Raw genomic sequence first — 24346 nt, 5'->3', positions numbered from 1 at the left:
TTGAAACACGTTGACCAGTATTTGTGCATTTGAGTAGAATCAGATGCTTCCTTCCACACTGGCACCCTTCCATGATCAGAAAGAATGCATAAATAACAAATGAGGAGGGAAAACCTCATTAACAACAAGTTCCCTGCAGGGAACTCGAGGATTGAAATGTAGTTATGAAGGAATCTGAGAGGATTTTTTTTTCAACACCTCATTTTCAATTAGAAGGGACAATAGGTGCCCAAGGGGTTCTCGAGGCTAGTCCCTCCACAATAGACCGCTGACTGGATAAATAGGCTATCCGTGCCTTGAAGGGTCAGACCGGAAGCTCTGATTCTGTGAGAAGCATTTTTTTTTTTTTTTGCTGTATTCATGAAAGCCAATGTTACACAGCGGGCATAGAAGCAACAAAGTGGCTTTGACAAGTGAACAACAGCATGAAGGGTAAATGGAAATGCAATCACAACATGGACATTAAAAAGGAGGTTTGGTCTTTTTAAGAAACCACTACGCTTGAGGAAGAGCAACCTATAAGGGAGACGAGAAAGGACTGACGAGGTGTCAATCATTAGCTATGCATTCACAAGCACACTCATAGCGGGGCACCCGCATGCCACCACAGCCTCACAATGACCTGAAGATTGGGCTTTAGGACCTTTGCAGGAAGTATTTTGCAATATGGCACCTCAATACTAGGGAAGTCATTAGCATAAGTGATGAACAGGAGTATTTATGTTACCGCAGACACACTGTACGATCCTAGAGATTCTACGGATTGATTCAATTAGATTGGAACAAAAGGAGTAGAAATGTACTCTTTGTAAAAGCAACACATCGATTACCATTTAACTTTAATGTGTTCCGATGTTGAGTCCACGCAGAACTGTACCAACTGCGGCACAGGGATGAAAATGACACCGAATGGCATTGCATATTTCTTCATGCCCCAAAATTCAATGGGTTTTTGCTATGCTCTTACAGTGTGCTTGTTGTCAACACCCATTTATGGAAATGTGTTGGAGTTGCTGAACAACCCTGCTGACTAAATCTCTAATTTTTGCACTTGTGGGTAAAGAGTTGTTGTAAAAGACAAAAACATAATTTCCAATCAGAAACAAAACAGTGAAGCACTGCATAGTCACAGCTCAGGAATTGCAAATATATTTGAGAAACTATTCTTGTTTTTTTTTGTTGAAAACATCTATTTGCTGTTTTGGCGCTTGGGAAAATGCACCATCTGGTGATATCTTGGTGCTGTAGTGTGTTCACGTGCTTTATTTCAACAAAACCAGCTCTTTTAAGCCATCTTATGGGATCTCTGGACAATTAACATACATAGGAGAGAAAAAAATAACAGCAGTTGTTCATCCATATTGCTGCAAATAGTGAGGGTTCACTGTCATGTAAATTCAATGCAGTAAACCTTATATTAACTAACATCTATCATTAAATATCCTTCATTTCAGTTCCATTTCGAAAAGTGAATTTAAGCAGGAGGCAAAACTTTTGTTATTGCCGGACAAAATAGAGTTCACAGTGGATAATTACTCTGTTGACTTCAGGGAGCTCTCAACCTGCCCTATAGCCGCCGGTATGAGCCACTTGATGAAAATGCATCGAGACGGAGCACGGGACTGTGGAACAGTGTTCTTCAACTAACAATATTGACTTTTTAAACGGCAAGGGAAGCGCACAAGGGTCCGCAGGCGCGAAACAAAATCCCCATGTAGGGCGTTCAGTGGCGCACGGCAAACTGTCGCTACAAGGTTAAATCAAAGTGTATCCGCCTGGCAACAAACTGCTTTGAGTGGGCAACTCTGTCGGCGCCAAAAGAGCTTGAGTAAAATGTGCACGCTCATGGTCGTTCGTAAGTGTCACTAAAGTACATGTTGAAAGAAAAGACGGTGGATTTGTCTTTTCCTTTGTTCCCTATCACAGTTATTGAAAGTTACAGTAGGTGTACAGGTTGTGTAAACTAGTCTACTTGTTGCTGTTACAACTCCACGTTTATGACGTTTGCAGCGCGATGTCAACTAGTTGCTAATCACATGGTTTTTGCTTGAGGCGGCAGAACTGCTGACAGTAACAGATGTGTGGACTTTGTGTAATAAGTGTTTCACATTCATTGGTTTAAATTGGTCTCTATATCTGAATCTGCAGCTTTGGAAAAGTGCGGGAAACAGGGAAGTGGAAATGAAAAATGTGAGGCGCAAGAAGGATTTTCAACAATTTTTCAGTCTGCACTATCAAATATGAAGTAGAGTGGGGAATTGTTGCACTGCACACATGGAGGGCAGGGATTATTTGCAAACACTGCAAACTCACACTTTGAAGAACCTCCTGCTGTGGTGGGCCATGAACAAGGACAGGTTTCCTGTTTGGCCAAGTTTCGCAAATATTGCAAGGTTGTCCCAGCGGCAAGCTGAGCAACAGCACTGAACAAGAGCAAATTGTCTCTGGCAGGAAATGTTTTGAGTTTTGTAACCCTTAACCCTAACCTGTCACTTAAGCCGAATTAGTCATCCACTGTGTTGTCCACCACTTTGCCTAACTGCTGATTGTTATTAGTGGGAGTCAAATGCTTCTTGTTTCAGTTTTGCAAAATGGTGTGTTTTAATTTGAAGGCGGAAGTTCACCCCTTAATTTGTATTCAATGGGGGTGGAAAAACAGCACTCTGCATTCAGTGTTATAAAAGGACATTTGCTGTGTGCATGACAGGATTTCTGGCATCTCCAGTTCAAACAGAGGTGATGCGGGGCTTAGCTGGAGGATATTTAAAAACATGTCACCTGATGAAAAGCATGATCCAGGAATTAGCCTTCACAATAGAAAACATTAAATAAATCTTTTCATTAGCAGCTGAATTTAAACAAAACACCGGCACATGGTGGAAAACATTAATGGCAAATGAATAATAAACAACCGCTATAAGGGGATTTTTTTTTTTTTTTCCATTTCTGAATCGTTAGAATAGATAATATTCCACCACCGAGGGGCATGAAGTTAAATTTTAAAAAAATATTTTGGAAGCAATATCCAGTATAAAATTATATATGAGCATGAATAGCTTCAATTTTACAAAAGCACATTTCAGACTGCAGTGCAACTACGTCCTATTAAGTATCATACCTGATGCAGCTGTAGTGTTTGAATGTGCTGGCAGCTTTCTGACATTCCAGACAGAGCTGGATAGCACCAGGATAGTCTTCCTCCTGGAAAAAAAGTCATATAAGAATTTACACAGAATTCATAAGCCCTTGTCAGGTTTAAAATGAAACATTTTAGCACCTTATAGTCGTTACAAAGTACTTGTACAAATACTATATATACTGTACATTATCTAAATTCATTTTATTTTTAAGAAATGTTTAAAACTATAGGTTTATTCTCTCAGTCATGCTTTGATAATGTTGTCTAAGATGTTTGTTATATAGTTTTCAGAGAACAAGGCATTCATTTCAGTGTCCAGCATATTGATTTTGTTTTCTCCAGCAGATCTTCATAAAACAAGCATTCAAAGATGTGTGAGAGTGCAGCTTTTAATAATGATATTTCACCATTCAACTCAGTCGTCAGCTCGTGTGTCAATGTGTGTAGGGGGCTTTACAATACCTCAAGCATTTCACTGAGCCGTACATCTGTTCTTTGCTATGATGGGAAGGATGACAAAAGCAGCACTTTAAGACGGTAAAATTACATACCATTATTTCTTATATAAGCTGTTTCAATGATTATCATGTGAAAAGCAACCATAGCAGTGCAAAAAAAAAAAAACCATGAAAACATGAACAGAAGTCGACTACATAACGATCTTTCAATGACATGATTCACAAAACAATCAAGATTTAACAAGATCACACAGTTCTGTGAGTATTGCCCCCCCCCTTCTGAAATTATTACACTTTAGCATAGTTTTCCCTCTTTAATGCTTAAGATCATCAAACAAATGTAATAGACAAATATATCCCAAGTGAACTTAGCCCAAGTTACCTGGGCCTGTGTGGAAGTAATTACACCCTGGTTAAATCACGAATTAATTGTGGCTAATAAGTGTAGTTAATTTGAAGTGATCACACCCAATCCTGTATCCCTCCGAGCTGCCCCAACAAAATCCATCCATCCATCCATTATCTGAGCCGCTTATCCTCAAAAGGGCCGCGGGAGTGCTGGAGCCCATCGCAGCTGTCGTCGGGCAGGAGGTGGGTTATATCCTGGACTGATTGCCAGCCAATCCCAGGGCACATAGAAAGTGTAGCCATAAATTCGTAAGCTTAAACTGAAATGCATTTGGGTTCTACAGCAGGATCACAATCCAAAACACCAGGAAGTCAATTTATGAATGGCTTAAGAAAACAAAAGGAATTTAGTCTTAGTCAAACTCCTTGACTTGAATCCAATCAAAATGCTTCGGCATGACTTTAAAAAAGCCACTTATGCTTCAAAACAATCCAATGTTGCTGAATCCAAACAATTCAGCAAGAAGAGTGGACCAAAATATTTCTCCAGCGTTATGAAAGACTCATTGTCATTGAAAATGGAGTTGTCGCAGCTGAGGATGGCCCCAACTGGTTATTTGATTTACAGGGCCATTGCTTTTACAGAAAGGGCCTGGTCTCTTTCAATAGTAGAATAGCAGAACACTGAAGTCTTTTTTCCCCGCAGAACCCTTTCAATAGTAGAATAGTAGAAAAATTACCTTTTTTCCCCAAAGAAAGCAAAAATACAGACTGTAGAAAATAGTTTGGATATTTTACATTGGAAAGATTGAGAATGTACTTAAAGGACACTCCAGTTTTAGAGTCACTTAAAATAAACCTTATAAAGTATACAGTGGGTGAAGTTAAAGGCAGTATTATCATAGTGAAATACTTTACCAGGGTCTTGATGGTCCGAAGAGACTTGAGCAGTCCTGTTAGGAGTTGCCGCCTTCTCTGATTGGCTAATAAACCCAAACTTGCTTCTGTGAATCCCTCCTTTGACACACTCAGTTGCCTAGGAATAGCAGATCACATAATAAGGTGATCATGGTGCTCAGATTAATATTTTTCATTCAAGCAGTTGGGTTTAATATCCTGGCCTCGTCGTACTGCTTTGTTGCTTGCTTTTATGACATTCACGAGTGCGAGCAAGGCAATTAAATTCAATGAAACAATGATTACACTGCAAGCTGCCCAATCACCTGAATTTTGAGAACATTTACTGACTAGTTTAAATGTGCCAGACGGAGGTATAAAAAATGCTTTCAGTTAAAAGGAAACCAACATAAATCATGAATTTTATAATTAATGTGTATGTACATCGCCACTTTCTCAGTGAATGTCTGTTCTAGTGGTAGGAATTGAGTGATGATTAATAAACTAAGCATGGTTATCTTAGCAAAACAGTGCTGGAGTCGGACTTGGGAAAATACAAAATATGAAAATAAAACAAATATACAGATGGATGACTTCATGGCTGCTATAGTGCCAATTCAACAAGGGTATTATCCATTTGCAGAGAGTCTTATAGCAACAACAGAGCAGATATGGAATAAATCCCAGTTCTCAAAGATTTAAAAAGTACCAACTGTATATTAAGATAGGCAAGCTGTGTGATATACTCGTAAAATGAGAGAAATAGGTTGGCTATATTTGCACATGAGACAGAATTTTAGCCCTGAACAACACGTTACATCTCAAAGCCAAAGATCTTTGATTGCATGGCTGATTGTGTGGTGATAAAAGTTAACTATAAAAAGCCATCTTCTTTTGTACTAAACAAATTGTGTAATTAGCATTTTTCCCCCCCTACAAGAACACGGTATCTGGCTTGAAGGACTTTTCATCATTCTACCCAGGAGCAAAAAAAACCGCATTGCTTTTGTTGTTTATTTATTTATTTGATTTATTTATTTATTCATCCATTCATTCAATAATCTGCTGTGTGCTGCTGTACTGCTTTAACTTGTGGTCAATCAAGTTTTATCTTATCTTAAGATTCAAGAATCAATCCAAAGCGATGAAGAAGCAAGCAAAAGTGCATTAGCGCATGAAAAGCATCAAGAACATGAAGATTAAATCCTATCAAGCATACAAAGTACGCCATTACCTTCTTGCATTTGTGCAAATGACAGCAGCCAGCTGCAGGTTGGCCTGTAACGCCGTCACTCTTTCCAGTTCCTGCGAACATAAACCGAAAAGCACTTCACAGTTAAATTTCTCTTAAATTTTAGCCTAGGGCAATGACTGAGTTCTTTGATTGCAGCCATTTATCAAATAAAATCGTCTTTTCAACTCTATACAGCATACACATCAACAGCAATCTAAACACAATTGGTTGAGATGCCTCCGGCAGTAAGTACGTTATGAAATTAGACATTTGACACCTTTAGAATAAACAAAATAGATCTCGAAAGAGCAGAAACAAAAATGTAAATAATTACAGTACAGTACAGTACAACAGTATAGTATAGTATAGTATAGTAACAAAATTGCACTGTAGTTGTGTATTGTAACTTTTTGTCAGGCAGATACAGTAAGTCTGTAGAGAGAAATGAAGTGGTAGAAACAAATTATTCAAAGAATTGCAATGCAATTGTAAACAATTTTCAAATGATTCAGGGAATTGAAATGATTGCACGTCTGTTCGCACATTGCTAAGTACTCTCGGCAGTGTGGAGGTTGCAAGTTATTCTCTGGGTACTCCGGTTTCCTCACCCGTACATGTGAATGTGAAGCAGCACAAAAAAATGGATGGATGCACTATTATATAACGCAAAGGTCGTGGAATGAAATAAAGTATCTCTTAAGTGGCCTGTGGAAGTGCAGTCGACAATCTATGTGGCACACACATTGTAAATATTTATATTTAATATATTTTTTTATTACATGATACAAAAACACAGTACATCATTGGCAGTACAGTTTTACAAACGGCAAGTCCATACATACGTACAGCATATGCGTTCTTATACATGCTGACAATGGGCTGCGAGATTTCTAAGAGCAGAGTGGTAGCACGACAGCCTCTGTTGATTTTGTACCAAACAATGTCTTAATACCGAGTGTTGAGTTGACGCAAAATAATTTGCATCACGTTAATAAAGAGGCATATCATTATAAAAAAAGTCCTTCATGACATAATCGCAACCACTGCACGAACAGCACGAGCCATGTGGATGAATACCTTTCACTGACACGGACTGTGGGCGAATTTAAAAAAGATGATTGACATGTCGTGTAATCATTCACTTGTGTGTTGGCACACAACTCCTCCTTTTAGCACCTCTCGCTAGCACAATGAATGCTTATGTAAGTCCAAAAAAAAACACATGCCACTCAAAGCAGCTAAATTCTACTACACTATTGAAAAATGTCTATAATTTAATACACCATAATCCATAATATTAAATGTCCATAATACTTAACCGTGTAAACTGCTGCTCATAATCCCAATACCAACACATCTATGTATATTGTATTTAGGAATTACAATTCTTATTAAACTCGCCGGATTGACCATATCGGTTAAATTATGGGTGCCCAGACTTTTTTACCCCAAGATCTATTTCTCAAGCAACCAGTCTCTCGCGAGGTACCGACAACGGGATGGGGTCCTTTTTAACCACTTTTTCCTTTATTATTCACATACTCCAACAGTCATTGCATCTTAAAATAACAGCATTTCTTTTTTTAACTTTCTCCATTAATATCGAAAGGAAACATAACAGCATGTCTAGCTCGTCTTTGCACTACATTGCCCCGACTGTGTTGCTAACTAAATCAGCGGTGGTGGACGCTGTCATTATAAAACACATTGACGCGTAATTGATTGATCGTGATTGCTGCGTAAGTACTGTAACATTTGTAATTATGAGTGTACGTCTTTAAGAGCGGGGGGGCGGTGGGGGGTGGTGCAAAGTAAACTGGGAAAAAGAGTGTGGCGGAGCAGGGAATGTTGTTAGAAAAAGTTCCGTGTGCTGTCTAAAAGAAACCAGTGGCTTCTTGTTTTCATTTTTTACAGTATGCATGTGAATTGTGCCATTGGATGTAACAACAAGTCATCCCTCACTCATGGAATCACATTGCAAAATGCCACAAACTGAATAGCAGTATGTTATACATTCAATTTGCATTGGATTGGGTTTTTTTTTGGCCCAACGCAGAATATCTGTGAAGAGACTGCATCAGTGGTGCACAATTGCGCACGCGTGCAGTTTAGAGGGAACATTGGCTGACATCATTTTTTTTTTTTTTTTTTTGGCACGCCTCGTGATTGATCGATGTATTGAGCACCCATGGGTTATATTGTCTAGTGTAAGGCACAATGTACATATTTTAAACACACCCGTTTATTCATGTTTTAGTAATTTCATTTGAACTCTATTAAACCACTGCAGGTCTGAGAGGAATGCTATTTCGGGTATGTTTATATCATGTCAAACATCTGACAAAGTTACTTGAAATTTGAAAATATGTCAATTCATCTCAAGTTTTGTTTGTACTGTAGCTCTGAGGACACGTCACAAATACAGAGGCACATTGATTGAGTGTGCAAATCCTTTGTTATAATTGTGCTGGATATAACAACAACAGAACCTAATTCATTCTTCCCAACTTTATGACATATTTTGAATCCACAAAAGGACAATAACAGTTTTGACTTTTTATAAAACTCAGAAACCTTTGTTGGCTTTTGTTCCTGGGTTCTGCTTTATATAGTTGCACTTTTATTGATAAGAAATGAAAAGAAAAAAAAATGGATTGATTCAAAATGCGTTGAGATGCATCTATAATCTTGTTGAATAGTAGCCTTGCAACGAGGTATGGAGAGATTACACCAATAGAAAAAGACCAAGAATCTTATTCACAGCACCTTCAAAAGATGGACTACAGAACTACAGCATAAAAAAGCCAGCAAGCCTATGAAAGTGTTCTATATTAATGAAGATCCCTGAGTGGCCTGTTATAGATTCCATTAGCTCCTCCAACTCTGACACTATTGACCAACTATAATTTGCCAGACAATCAGATCGAACGAGGATCCCATCTCACAATTTCATACTGTAGTAATGGGAACTATTGTATTTGAGGATTCTGTTTAGTGACTACCGCTTGGCATTAATTGAGCCACTGAGGAACATGAACTGAACAGCAAACTGTCCAAATGGCTGTTGGATTTTGTCACCCCCATGGAGCCCAAGTGGACAGTTGTCTCTCCAACACCATCATCCGAGTAGACACGAGTCAAGTGTTGAGTGATATAGACAAGTCACAGATTCTACTGTCAAGGATTTAATATACCTGTGCATTTTAAAACCTAGTCGTTCCCAATAATCCACTCGCGTCTGGGCATGCGGAGATACCGCCAATGTGTTCAAGAGGAAGAAGACTTTACTTTCAGCATACACAGAAAAAGAAGTATCAACCTCAATTGCTATTAGATGGCATTACCTTTAGTGTGTGTAGATGAAACTAGCGGCATACATTTTTTCAATTTGAAATATTTTTAACAAAAATTGGCACCATGGAAAGGTCTTACTTTTCTGAGGTCTGCCAGTGGATTTTAAATGTGTAGAGCAGCATAAAAGAATCTACTATCACCAAAAGATTAAAAGCCTGGACTGCTACATGAGGAGAACTGCATAACTTCACTGAAATGGTGTGTGTGACGGAGACTTTTTGAGGCTCTTCAACTCTGTGACTGAAGACGAAGGCTTTAGTGGTTTCAGTGAACAGGGAGAGTATGAATAAAAACAACTTTTCTGTTGTGTTTAAGCTGATTTACTGCCATGTTACAGTCACTGTGAGGAAACAAGGTATGTAAACAGTTACATAGTCTTTCTGTTGCACATCTAATTTCACAACCTACCAGTACGTACAGTATATAGCCATGGCGTATGGTCAGGCGCAGAATCGTGTATGGAAAAAAATTATTCGGTCCGCCCTGTCGCCCAGAAAATATGGTATTTAGTGAAACATTTAAAGAAGTGGTTGACATGTTCTGGGTAAGCACCGTGCTCCAACCTAAATGCATTCTTTGCACATCCACTACGAGAGAAGAAAGATGACCCAGCACTATTAACAGGCCAAAATGGACTACTATACATGTCGACAAAAAAGCGGTGGAAAAGGAACAATGGCAAATAAAGGTCAAACAACAAGATGTTTAGCCTTACTATAGTTTACTTTTTCTCTTTCCATGCCTTTATTATTCATATATTCTTCAGAGCTCTTCACTCTGACCCCCCAACACATTGACTATTCACATGATCTTTTTGCTAACTATGACTACACATTATAACGATACCGCTGTTTGGGCCATGCCTCCGGTTCATTGTCAAAGAAATGTAATGAAACAAAGATGAATGGCATTTATGATACAATGTGCACAGATCCCTGGAGTTGACATTTCGTAGAATCCAATTGAAGACCACGGTTAGCTGGTATTAATGATCTCTTTCCTGACAAATCTAACTCGTGTCAGTTTCTAATCTCGCTCGTGAAACACCCTTGAGACCTCAATTGTAACTGGCAGCTCTGAGCACCAAGGTTGAACAAACATTTGCAAATGTGGCAACGAAGGAGCGTTAAGAAAGGTGCACGGCTAACGCTAATAAATGTGTTTCCCATGGAAAAATAATTGGGTCCCTGCCCCCGGCCATTTTCTCTATGATTGCGTTTAGCGACCTGGTTTAGACTCTCCCATAGAAGTTCATTACATATTGGAATATCATGAGCCATTTCCAAGCTCACTTGAAGGGGAGAAGTTATAGTGTATCCGCAAAACTCGCCGACTGACTCAGAATCCGACCAATGAAAAAGCCTTGAATACATATTCAGAACCTGACGTTAAATGCTGCCAGATGGGAAAATAGCATTTGTGGCTGGCTTTTTTTGGGGTTTTTTTGCCTGTAGAAAGTATGAACAAAGGTACCATTTACAATGGTAAAAGAAAAAATCCAAGAGCAACACAATTTGTTATTGTTTCATTATTATGAACAGTCATTTCTATTGCTTATTTTTCACTTACACACCTGTATTATCTATCCATCCAGTTTGTGAGCCTCTTATCCTAATAAGGGTCGCTGGAGCCTAACCCAGCTATCTTCGAGCAGGAGGCGGGGTACACTCTGAACTGGTTGCCACGTCGAAACAAACAACCAGTCGCACTCACAACCATATTTATTTTCAAAATAAATGACTTTCTAAAGGAAGATTTCCAAAAGAAACCACCCAAGGCCACGCCATGATATCACTCCCACCTTGTTTCACAGATGTGCTTGTATATCATTCGCCGAGCCTTTCTTTCTCCAAACACAAGTCTTATTTTCGTCAGTCCATAAAACTCTAAGACAGCCAACTATTTGCAGATACCTTAAAAATACACCCGTAAAGCTAAATGCTGGAACGAGATCAATGACAATGGCTCTGGCTTTCATGTAACCTTCCATCCTTCCTGAGTGCAAGACGAGGCCATGTGTGGCTAGCGGGTGTCAACAGTGATCAGACGCAAGCTCCCGCAGAAGACTACTCCCTCCATTGCAATGAATCACATTAGATGCTTACCAGACCGTCATTTTAAGCTCCAAGCAAGGGTTTTATACGTCTGCACAAATTATGTTTCCACTGACGGGCGATTCACGCCATGCAATCGCTGGAGAGAAGAAGAATTATAGCCGGGGGCGGCCTGCTTCACAGCAATATGCATTTGTTTACATCACAGAAATGATCATTTTTGAGCAGATATGAAGATATCAGCGGTGGAAAAGGTGGAAGCAAAAATGACACAGTGCTTTGAACACAGACACAGAGCAAGGAAAAAAAATGTAGATGGGAGCTGCCTTTTTTTTTTTTTTGTCAGTGCCCCTCAATGCAGGGAAATCATCATACCAAATCATGAAAAATTAAATCTCTTTTGACTCATTATGACATGAATGCAAAGGATATGGAAAGCACATGCCCTCTGAACTCCAGAGGGCATTTTGCAGACCAATTTGTGTATGTGGACTCAGATTGGCGGGGGCCAATGCTCTGGCTAATAAGTTCCACTGTCATTTGGATACAGCAGTCACCGGGAGGGTCACAGAAATAATGACCAGTTTGCTATATACAGACTGACCTTTAGATGACTTAACAATAGCAGTCATCAGAGAGAATTTACACAAGCTGCCATTTGTATGCAGCAGCAAAAGCATCACCAAGATTAGAGATTAACCAAAAATTTTTACATCTCCTTCAAGAAATAAAGAACACAAAACAAATGCTTAGAGCAGAAAAATAATTAAAAATAAAAAAAAAACATGCAGGAATGATGAAGAATATTTTTTTTGTCATGAGATAGTTCAGGAACTTCAATAAGCAAATGTTCATGTTTTATTTTACCTTGACGTAAGACGGCTGTTTCTCCAGAATGAGATCAGCAACCTTTTTTGAAACCTACACAGAGGGAAGGAGTATAAACGGGAAACGTTGTGTTAAAACAGAGAAACTTTTCCAAATGCCACCCTGCAAAAACGACTTGAGTGTTATCTCAAAATCACGAGTGCAGCTGGAATAAGACAATCTTTTAACATTTCAATCTGAATAGTATCTATGAATTTGACTCATGGCTGAAGCAACACTGCAATTAATTTAAGAATGCTTATGCCTTGCTTTAGGCATAAAGTGATATTGAGCATGGTCATTCTATCAATGTGAAAAGCCCATACCTACTACTGAAGCTTGCTCATCACAAGCCAGAAGAAATAGAGGGGAGGGGTGTTAATTGTGAAGGTGCAGACTCCTAATATTATGTGGGGAGCATAGAAGTGACAACTCTGTCTGGGTCATACAGCCACATCATTAAAACTTGATGTCCTATACTAAATTAGATTATTCCTCTTTCTTTATGCCTAAAGTCTTTTGAAAATCCACACATGCAGATGACCCTTCAATCAGGCTAATTTCTTGTGCTCAGCAGCTTGCAGATCATCGATCTAATTATTTGTGTACATTTGTATGACTGTATACATGGGATTCTTTTTGTGTGTGAACACAATGGTTGAGGGAGATAAATAGACTGAGGACTGGAGAAGGACATGGAGGAGATAATAATGTGCAATCCAAAATTTTAATGGTCTAAGTAATCCCCTCCAAAAAAGGTCAACATGGACACTAAGGGCAATACAAATGACTATCCCCACAAAACACTTAAGAGCCTTATTTACAAAGTTTTGCACATACAAAAATGGCCAAAAACTTGACTGCACAGACAAACATATTGAAGGTGCAGGCATACCCAGGACTGGGTCTGCCAAATGCGCTTAATTGCCATGCAATTAATTTTGTGCATTAGAGGAGGAGTAAACGCAAATGGATTAATTTAGCACAGACAAGGTGACTTAGCCAAGCTGAAATGAATTGTGTTGGCTGATTTGGTCTCTATAAAAACTGTGTCTGAAAGGCAGGCTCAAGCAAGCAAAGTGATACCAGCATGGGGCAAGCAAAATGAGATGCAGTGGGGCATAACTTTTCGACGCACGTCAAGAATTTTGAAAAGCCGACAAAATTTATCGAGACATATCTATTCAGCAATGCAATTTTGGAGGTTCTGATTGGTACAGTATAAGAGTTGACTTGGAGCCAGACATAAGAAGGAGTCATACTACAGTATATCACGAATGAGAAACCATGTTTACAAATATCTGAGTCATTTCAGCGTACTATGAAAATTGGTGCTGGATTATCAAAGAACCATTTTCCAAGTGGGCTATCCCAAGTTTCAAATGCAATCACTACTCCCCCCCACCCTCATGTCATTAATGTCCTCCCTAAAAAGCGATTATCTTTTCTGTGACTTGTTTTCTACTTACACTTCCAATCTCATTACTTCAAACTTCCCTTTGCACATGCAGTGCTCTGCCAAATTTCCCATATTCAAAACCATCAAAACTCCCCAAACCCCAAAACCTTCTTTTAAATACAGTAGTCTCCACCCCTTTTACACCTGTTATCAACAGCCAGCGCAATCTGGTAGTGATTGAGCATACAATCAGGTACTCAATATTAGGGATATTAGTTAGTTATATGTTAGTTTTATCTATTAGAGCGAATGCGCAATTTAATAGCCGCTATGTGGGATCCAAGTAATTTGATACAGCTCCTATCTTTTCACAGGCATTGAACAAAGCAAACAGTTCAGAATTTCTTTGTAGACGTGCTTTTAGATTGTCTGGCTTCCATTGGAGGTCAAAACTTTAAGTTTGTAGTTTGGATTTGACACCGGTCCTGGAAACTTTCTGTGGCACCTGGTACCTGTTTGTCTTGGGATTGATTTTTCCAGAAAAGTAGTACATTTGCAAGTTCTTACTAAGATCTACAGGTCAATTACAGCTAAATTAGCAGGCACTAATTAGGGCAGTAGAATGTATCAAGGAGCTAAAAATCACTTGAGGTTCAGTACTGTTGATTAGAAGGCTTGAAGCACAGCCAGAAAACAGACGTCACTTGTAACACAAAACATTCATTGGTCAAAACAATCTGGGCAATATGAAGATACATATCAAACCTTCTGCCTGCGACACATTAAAGTATAGTTATATTATTCATTTAAAAATACAGTCATGGGGAAAAAATATTACACCACCCTTGTTTTGTCAGTTTAGTTGTTTGAGCAAATGTAATGACAAGAAAAAAAAATAGCTAGCCATTTTCAGTGGCTTCCTTGATAGTGACTAAAATCAATGAGAACACAATTAACTTCAAGCACGTGAAATAGGATAAGATATTATAGAAGCGGCTGTATCTTTGTCCCTTTCATTGTATTCTTAAAGTAATATACCTTTAGTGGTACTAGGCATTAAAATAAGAAACTGAACAAACTTGTGGTGTTGAAAATTTTTCCATAATTGTACGTTAAAAGAATGACATTTCTCTACAGCTCCTGTATTTCATCTCATTTCTATTTAAAAGTGTAGACTGTTGTGGCCACTGAGTGCATAGGCTGCATCCATTTTAAAGCAGTGATGTAATTTACTGATTCAGTGGTTCCCAGTTTTTGTATAATGAGTTATATGCTCCCTTAAATTGTAAATTTGGTGTTCAGGCACTTCGCTGCCCCTCACAGCACCACACACACAAGGATATATGCAAACGCACGCTAAATTTTTAGTCCCCTTCCCATGGAGAATTTTAGCAACCAAATGGGGTTTAGGCAAAGGTATCAAAAGTCTCACTAACTTTTCAGCAACATGAGGAGAACATCAGCTTTTCCACCACATTATTAACATGGCCTCCTCTGGTATTAGCTCAGCCCCCGCTTCTGTGGGGCAAGTCAGAGTGCATATCTTTGGATTACGCCAGTTTGGGCAGTGTCTGAGGTTTCACAGTGCGCAAAGGCAATTAGCTAGGAGATGAAACACTGCTGGGAGCGAGTCAAAGATGCCAATTAAGCTCAGATGCAGTGGCTGAGAGACAAGGCAGATGTTCTCTCTGAAAATGACAGAAATTGTCCAATCCACAAAGGCAAAGAGGATTCAGGTAAAGAAGCAAATACAGGTTACGCATCTGTCATCTCATTATCACGCTAAAATAATTACATCCCAGGTCTGACAAGAGGGAAACCAGCCACAGGACAGCCCCATGGCAAGCGTATTAAAGTACCGTCATCACTTCTGCACAGGGATAAGCTTTATTTCACACGTCGACTACACGTCTCGGAAATAATGATGTGTGTGAGCAGGGACTCAGGTTGTGTATACATAAACCACCCACCAGTCTAGATGGTCTTTTCATTCTTGGCAGAAGATAAAATGAATCATATCACATATTGTTCACGTTCATGACGTCACCACACAATAACTATATTCCTTATCTGGCTGCTCTAAACTAGTCATTCAGTGACTTGTTCACTGATAAAATCCTGTTAAAAAAAAGCATTAATCAACACTTCAGGGTTGGGAATCACTAGCATGTCGCACACAAACTTATTGGGTATGAAAACATTCTGCATGCATATCAAAGCTCATCTGTTCATGGCAAAATGAAAACTACAGTAAAAAAAAAAATAGTCAAAAGCCATTTATTTGACTTAAGGTTTGTACAAAACCCGTAAATTAACTTTTAATTTGTTTATTGGGGCGCTTCCTGAAGCTCACCAGGCATGAGCATCCAATTTCAGCAATTCATTATTATACTCAAGCGCCCAAGTAGGGACTTGTTTTTTAGGAATTCCATGAGGACTTTTCTTATTTTCCTCTTGATGCTTTGAGCTACAAGAACAAACAAAATATTTGGGCTTGAGGCCCAGTCATTCTATTGTTTACTTAACTTCAGAGCCCTCCAGACTGAAACAAGCAACTGCTCCATGTTTGATCAAGTAATGCTTCTCCATCCATTTTCTATGCTCCTCGTCCTCATTAGGGGTTGCAGGTGAGCTGGGACCTATACTAGCTGGCGTTGGGTGAGAGGCGAGGTCCTTCCTGGACTGGTTGCCAGGTCGGGCACATAAAGAAGAGCAAACACACTCAAATTCATACAATTTTGTCTTCAATTTAACCTAACCCGTGTGCTGTAGAAAGTGAGCACAAGACAGAGTATCCAGAGAAAGGGATGGTTCAGAAACAGAAACAGATGCAGAGATTCCAACCCCTGCTACCAACAACAAGGGCACTACATGCTGCCAGACAATTTCATTTATAGCCTGTAGATATTTTTTTTTTTGCAAGTGCCCCAAGACACTGAACTGGCTAACGGTTCTAGGTGCCACTGAACAATAAAGTTGCAGTGTTTTGACATTACTGGTCACTGGAACAGTTGCCATGGCTGGTCCCCTCAGGTGCCTAGAAGCTAAGTGTGGCATATTAGGGGGAAAACTACAGGATGTACTCCAAGTGTTTACAAACACATACCTCTCACCACGCTACAGGACACATAAAATCTGGGGTTCTCAATTTATCACCTGCTTCGGAACACGTGCTTCATCGCCACGGGATAAGAGCAACGTTATAAAAAGAGGCTCAATGGCAATGAAAATTACTGTACAAAAAATAGTGGGGATGGGATAGATACATGAGGGTAAAGGAAAATCTTACCCGGACGGTAAGGATGTTTCTCTTACTTTTTCCTACCGACTGACCTCAGAAGGACTCCAATAAAAATTAAGAGGTTCACTAGATTTAAAGCAAATTATTTTTCTGCTTTGCAAATCCATTGCAACACATTCACAAAACAACACAACAAACGCAGTTGTCGCATCTCATGTTCATCCGACAACACAGTACCATTAGTGAATTTTCTAAAGTCACGCCACTGCTGTTGCTGTACTTTTCAGAATTCAAGCCAAGTTTCCAGCAGAAAGTCCCACAGAGCTTATAACATTGCCTGTGGAATTCAAAAAGGTGAAGGGAACTATTTGAACCTGAATACATTATTTTGTATTTGCAATGACTTCTACAGGAAATATTGTCAAATGCTGCATTTTGCCTTTTTGTCTACACTCTTGAACATTCACCACTGCTCAATTCTTGTGCTTGTGTCCATGTGCATATGTGTGTCTGACTTACAGCAGCCTGTTGTCTCTTCAGTCTGTCTCGGTACTCTTCCAACTCCAGCAGGTTCAACTCAGTTGGGAGTTTCTAAACAACACAAACAAACAGAAACTAAGTTTACTTGTAATGTAGCCACTGACAGATGCGTCATCAAAGTTTGGCAGGAGCACACATCACTATGTATCCCGTTGCTTCAAAACAGATCCTCATTAGAAAAAGTTCTAACTAGGGAGAGGCAAAACATCTTAGCTCCCAGAGGCATAGGTGATATTTACTACTGAGTACCTTAAAGTACATCCCATGAAGCATTCAAATGAGTTTAAGATGGTCTCACTGATCTGAGTTGGTCTTGTATTCAATGAAACGTAAATAATTTATACACTTTATAAAATCATATGTAGGATGAAACAAGAAAGCAGAGGACATTATTTAGTAAACAGCAAACAAACTCAGCTGGGTAAAGAAGATATTACAATTCCATGCCCCAGAGGATGATAGGTAATTACTTTCCCCTTGATTGAGAGTCTCATTTCAGGTGGTGTGGTGAAACCAAGATAAATCTAATGAGATTTCACACCCTCCTTCTGTTCAGTGGACACAATCCATCAGTCTGGATGTCAATGGAACGAGAAGAAGAAGTGGCGGCTGCTCAGGTGAGAAACCAGGAAGCCCAAGAAACCATCACAAGTTCAGAAGGCTTGCAAATACTGTATCGCTATCTCGTGGGGTGGCCTTGATGCAATTACGCTCGCATCGAGGGGAAGCGGATGTGTGAACCAGTCTTGTCATCAATTTTACAGGAGAGTGAGTTGTCATTCATTCAGTCAGTCAAGCACTTAAAAACAGAGACTATTTTCACACAACCTCCAGTTCGTGCTGCACCATGTCAAAAGTGTCGTTCGAGAAGTAGACCTCCTCGATACTGTCGATCATCTCCTGCTCGGCCTGAGGGTCAATGGGCTGTTCCCTGAGCTCCCGCAACTCCTCCTGAAACTCAGAGAGACATTTTTTTTTCCATTCAGAAAGTTCCTATCCAGGAAACATTCAATTATTGCATCATTGAAGAAGAAGAAGAAGAAGAAGAATCATTGACATAAAGCTTTTTTTTTTTTAATTATTAAGGAAATAGAGAGAGAAAGAAGTATAAAAAAACATTGGTGGAACAAGAAAGAAGAAAGCCAGAGGAATTTCAACATGCAGGCGGGGTTTAAGGACAAAGTGAGAAAGGGGTTGAATAAAAATTAGATGGATAACAAGGAGCAGGGAGAAGAAAAGGGAAAAGAAGTGTGGTTTGGGAGAAAATTACACGTTATTTCATTGCACCACTCTCATGGGGGGGGGATATCGGTAGGTGCTGGGAGGAACAAGAAGGAAATGAATGATTGAAAAAATACCAAAAGAGATTCCCTCCCCTTCAGAGCATCTGTGAGAACCGTTGGTGTGTTATTGATTAACATGCTGTGCATCCACCAAGGCTTATTTCTGCAAAATCTTTCAGATTTGAATCCACATCCTCTGACAGCGTTAATGAGCAGCTATACGGTTGCAGGTCAATGGCAAAGTGTAATGAAATGCTTGAGCTTGCACTTTAAAAAAGGCATAGTTGATGAACATTTACTGACAAACAAAGTAAGGTTTAAGAGGTTGCACAAAAAAAAAAAAAAAAAAATCAGTCCATATGTATTATATGTCTCTTTGTTAAGATTTATTCTGCTAAATTTTGCATCAGGGTGCTGCAGAGGCACTTTGCTAGTTTTACTTGGAGAAGGGGCAAATTATTTCCACTTTATGCTGTTACGATCCACTTGCATTTGGATCAAGTGTAGGAAGGAGACACTAGAATCTAGTGAATCCAGATCAACTGTGATTAAAAAAGGTTGCGATACTGCACAGTTTGAAGTGAATTCCTCCCACCAAGAGGACTGGAGTGGGACGGTATTGTCTGGAACATCATAATTTCTGAGTCAGATTTGCAACATTTTTTTCTGATGATTCAGTCTTGGAAGATACGGTGCTCTACTTTTTTTTTTTTTTTTAAAGAATTAGTTTGGGATCTTAGAAACTCAACTGACAGAAAAATATGTGACCAAACCCCACAATATAACTCCATACAAGTCAGATTTATTCAATTTACACAATAAGTGAGGCTTGATAAAAATTCAAATTTCAAACATGCACAAAATACGACTTCGCACTCGAGGAGAGGTCAAGTTATTTTCTAAATAATTTGGATTCATCTTCTATAGTCTCTGGATAGCTGCACCCGCGGCAATCCATAAAACAACTGTCACTAAAAGCCAAAAATGTCATCTTGGTGAAGGGGAAGCTGATGAGATGAATTAAATAGCAAAGTACAAACAAAAAAACAGCCACCTCTAAATTCATAAAGCTTCTTATATATACGTACTGTATATGCGTGCACATAGTTAAATAAAACATCTCATGCATCGAAAGGTAATGACTGACTGTAACTCGTGGGTAAAATTAAGACAATGAGGAATAAGCACATTCATTTGAAATTTATTGCAACTAAAAATGGACATGAAAAGTGTTGTGAAGTTGAGGAATACCTACATATATATGTGTGTGTGTGTGTGTGTGTGTGTGTGTGTGTGTGTGTGTGTGTGTGTGTGTGTGTGTGTGTGTGTATACACATATATACAGTGGTACCTCTCCTTATGAAATTAATTTGTTACAGAAGTCGTTTCATAACGTGATTTTTTTTTGTAAGTAGAAGCATTTTTTTCATGTAAATAGCCTAATCCGTTCCGAGGACCCCCCTTCCTCCCTTCCAAAAAATAAGCATTCAAAGTACATGATGTAAAGAACAATAAAAATTGTGTTAATTTATCTTTGCCGTTGGGTGACTGCGAAGAGAAGGGTGAGTGAGAAGTGAAATGCATGGTGGGAGACGGAGGAAGAGGCAAACGTTTGACAGCTAAGATGCTAAATGTACGCAAGCACACAATTCCACTAAAGTTTCTTGGAAACCGTGGTGAAGAAAGATGAATAAACTTGCAAAAAACACAAAAAGAAAACGTTATAGTTTACGAATGTGCGGACAGCGTGTGAAAACGCAAGCACGTGAGTCGGTGACTCTCAAGTGTCAAAGGGAAATGTGGAGGATCACGGGTAAAGACTGACGTCTCTCCTAGCCAATGGGATGCCAGAAAGATGCTGGGTGACAGCCAGGAGGAGCGCAGCTTTATGACATCACTTTCAAAAAAAGAGAAGGGATTTTACATTTGGTGGAATTTGGAGGCTGCCACTAGCAACTCCTATTTTTGCCTTTTGTGTCCCGAATCTTCCTTCGTAACAACAGAATTTTTTTCCGAGGAGGCGCTCCGTAACCTCAAATTTTTGTTACTAGAGACGTTCATGAGTAGAGGTACCGCTGTATACACATATACAATATATACATATGTGCATAGTCACTGCCGCAATTCATCTTTGCCCTATTAAACAGTATAGAATAGCAGCCTCTTCCACACTTCATATCATACAGTATTGACCTTATAAGATGAGGCTGATCAAGAAAACATTGTTACACACCCAACAAGAACTTAATATTTTCCCCACTGCTATTAGTTCGGAGCTTGCAAAGCAACAGCCATGTGTGCCACCCATGTGACGGCATCCAAGTCTGTGAGTGTGTTTCCCTCTTCCTTCTCCACTATAGAAGACAATCCTGCTGAGTAAGAAAGCCAACGGAATGTATATGTAGAAAAGCTTTTATGGGTGTGAATGGAGCAGTGTGTGTATGCGCATGTGATGCATGCATTCAGTTTGACTCGGGTGAAGAAGTAAGCAGGAACCCCAAGGGGAATGTGAGTGGGTGAGATCGGAAACGACGGGTGAAGGCAGAGGAGATCACGGTCCACCATAAGAAAGGTGGGTGGGAAAATCAGCTCAAATGAGAGGGAAAGTGAGAGGGGGCTGCAGGAGGAGAGGAAGAAGGGGGGGGTTTGGATGACTCATTGCTGGTGAAAGTTCGAGTAGAGGCACTATAAGACAGATGGATGAGCAAAACAAAAAAGAAAGGATGTCTCTCCTCTGTCCCCTCGCCCATGGTCATCCGCCACCCGCGTACTTGCCATAATGCGCAAAACTTTCACAGATTTCAAACTGAATGACTCAGTTGAAAAATATCTTCAGCCTAAACCTTTCCAATGCTGTGCCACACGTGCGACAATGCTTTGATCAGATTCCACTCGGAACCAGGCATGACATCCTCTGTGCAAATCAATGAAATTCACATTTGCTATTATTGAAGGTGGGGGGGCGGAAATTACAAATCTATTTGCATTCGAATTGCAGGACACTCAACAGACACTATCAAAGAATCAAAGGGAATATCAAAGTCTCATGTGCTCGCTGAATGTTGACGATCAGAAACGGGATAAATTGGACGGCCACAACCAGGAAGAGAGATAAAACAAAAGAGTTCCTGAACAATGGGAGCTCCATGTGAGACAGAGATGAAGCTTAGGTTAGTAAAATGAGGGGGCTTTTTATTTCCCAGGTGGAAGACTTTAGACCCATAAATGTTCTTTACAACTTTTAACGCAATATTAAAGGCACACACTCCCTTTCCAGAGTGTCATTAGTAGCCTGACACCAGTGTTTATCAGAGTATTTCTCGACAGTCAGAACAAACATGAAAAATATCCAAAGTCAGCCTCCATCCATCAATTTTCTATAAGGATTATTAGGGTCACAGGTGGGCTGGAGCGCATCTCCGCTGATTTTAGACAAGAGGTGAGGGTAGAATCTGAAGTGGCCGCTCGCGCATGGACACACAATCATTCACACCTACTGCATCCACAATTTAGGGTCTTCGATTGATGTATCGTGCATATTTTCAGATTATGGGATGAACCCCAAGCAACCACAAGTAGATGATGCAAACTTCACACGGGAGGGCCTAAACCGAGATTCAAACCTAACTCCCTTCCACTGTGCTGCCTCACTGACATATAATCACTCAAGAGCTTCTGCCCTGTCCAAATCATATTTAGTCTGGGTGGGGGAAGATAAATTGCTATAATTCTAACTTCGAAAGAGTAAACGCAGTCTAGTATAACTAGAGCAAGGGCGACACCTGCTGACAAAAGAGGGTAAACGCAGTTTACGGGTATGCATCTCCATACAAGAATAAATTTCAGATTTTTTTAAAAATAAATAAAATAAAATAACAAAAAAACAAAATTATTGACATTTGCCGTCTTCAACTTTTACTCACCCTCTGTACTTAGGACAATTTATATTTCTCATATTCATAAAGAAATATTCAATTTCCTGCATAAAAAAGGTCATATTGATTTGAGTGATACTTTGCCCAAGTGAATAAAAAGTGCACAGGCAAAATATAAGACACACCTTTCAGACTGTACGGTAAATCGACACTTTTGTGAATTAATACTATCCCACTGTCAATTAAAAGTGGATATTTATTTCGTAAAAACAATTTTTATACGCATTGATCTCATTAGATTATGCAGTTTGTGGGTGGTTAGTGCATAATAGATATACAGTAAACATTAGTGGTACGTTCATTGTTAAAATTATCTTGGTCCTCCTTTTTTTTTTAACAGTATCTGGCAATTAAATATCCAAATGTAGATTTTTTTTAAAATCTATCATATGTTCTCACTAATTTTCTCTAATTGCAAGCTCATCCCGCAACTCATCAGAGTGTGACTCAACCATTTTTTCTAACCTTGACTACAATCATTTGGTTCCCTGCTTAAACTCAATGTCATGTTCTATGAGAGGAGACACAGCCTCATTCATCAACCATCAGCGAGCCAGATGTTGCTCTTGACTCCTGGTGGAAACCAAATTATTTGAATCATGACTCATGAAGCAGAAACGGCGGCAAGCGGTGAGAGTAATGAAAAATAAAAGCCGGTGTGCAAACATATGCTCATTGTGTCAAGCACAATGAGCACCCTCTCGTCAATTTCCACACAGCCGCGTGTGTTTCGGTACAAAGGAGTCATAAAGTTGTCAGACTCCAAGGAAAAAAAAGTTATGGTGTTAGAAATATGTAGCTATAATGTTTAAAGGATACAGTTGTAATATCACATGAAAAAAAAGTTGAAATGCTAAGAGAAGAAACTTTGAGGTTAAAAAAAAAAGTCAATGTTTCTCTGTTCACACTGATGTCAATATGAAAAATGTTCGTCATATATTTTATATTACAACTTTATACATGTAATATTTAAACTTCAGTCATAAAACTGAGACTATTGTCTTGCAAAATTACAACTTGAAATATTGATATTATACTATTGTAATATTATGACTCAATTTTCTGAATATTACCACCTTTTTCTTCAAAATATGACATGGGTTTTTATAATAAAACTATTATAGTTAAATGACGTTATTCTTGTGATTTATTTATTTATTTTTTTTTTTTTAAATCAACCACAACACCCATCCTCAGTATATTCCTTATCTTTAAACAGAACCTGCCTTTATTTTGGGATCTCATATACAGTACTTACACATTTTATGTTATTGTTTTAAGTTTTATGTTGTTATACCATGTGTTCAATTGTTACATTAAATCGTTTTGATTTGTATTCATGGGCAGGTTTTGATTATGATTGTTTTGCGCTCCGCAGGATCGGCATCGAGATCATACCAAGTACTGACAGGGTGGGGTTTTTTTTGTCTTCCTTTGATTTTACTAACGCTAAATAGAATTCATGGTCTGTAGTTGGTTACATGTAGAAGAAAACAGCAATTTAGCGAGTCTTTGCAAGGAGCTAAACGCGACAAAATTTCTCGTCATACCTAAAATGCACTATCCCTTTTGCAGGTGAACTTAATTTGACCTTTTC

At 39.1% G+C, this 24346-nt stretch overlaps 1 protein-coding gene across 4 annotated transcripts in view; it reads right to left on the bottom strand.

The window, feature by feature from the left end:
• Positions 1–24346, bottom strand: part of vps50 (VPS50 EARP/GARPII complex subunit) — a 79308-nt gene that overhangs the window by 52419 nt on the left and 2543 nt on the right. For 2 of the 4 annotated variants that reach the window (XM_061812726.1, XM_061812892.1), the window contains exons 3-9: positions 18360–18488; positions 17511–17582; positions 12352–12405; positions 6077–6147; positions 4864–4981; positions 3602–3637; positions 3119–3201 (exon numbers count right to left, since the gene is read on the bottom strand). In XM_061812726.1, coding sequence (XP_061668710.1) covers positions 3119–3201; positions 3602–3637; positions 4864–4981; positions 6077–6147; positions 12352–12405; positions 17511–17582; positions 18360–18488 — 563 coding nt within the window. The remainder of the gene's footprint in view (positions 1–3118; positions 3202–3601; positions 3638–4863; positions 4982–6076; positions 6148–12351; positions 12406–17510; positions 17583–18359; positions 18489–24346) is intronic. The other 2 variants (XM_061812811.1, XM_061812969.1) reach the window with 1 other exon arrangement.

The sequence above is a fragment of the Syngnathoides biaculeatus genome, chromosome 1, assembly GCF_019802595.1.
Source record: "Syngnathoides biaculeatus isolate LvHL_M chromosome 1, ASM1980259v1, whole genome shotgun sequence".
In the NCBI taxonomy this organism is placed as follows: domain Eukaryota; kingdom Metazoa; phylum Chordata; class Actinopteri; order Syngnathiformes; family Syngnathidae; genus Syngnathoides; species Syngnathoides biaculeatus.
This window is presented reverse-complemented; position numbering and strand designations above follow the sequence as displayed.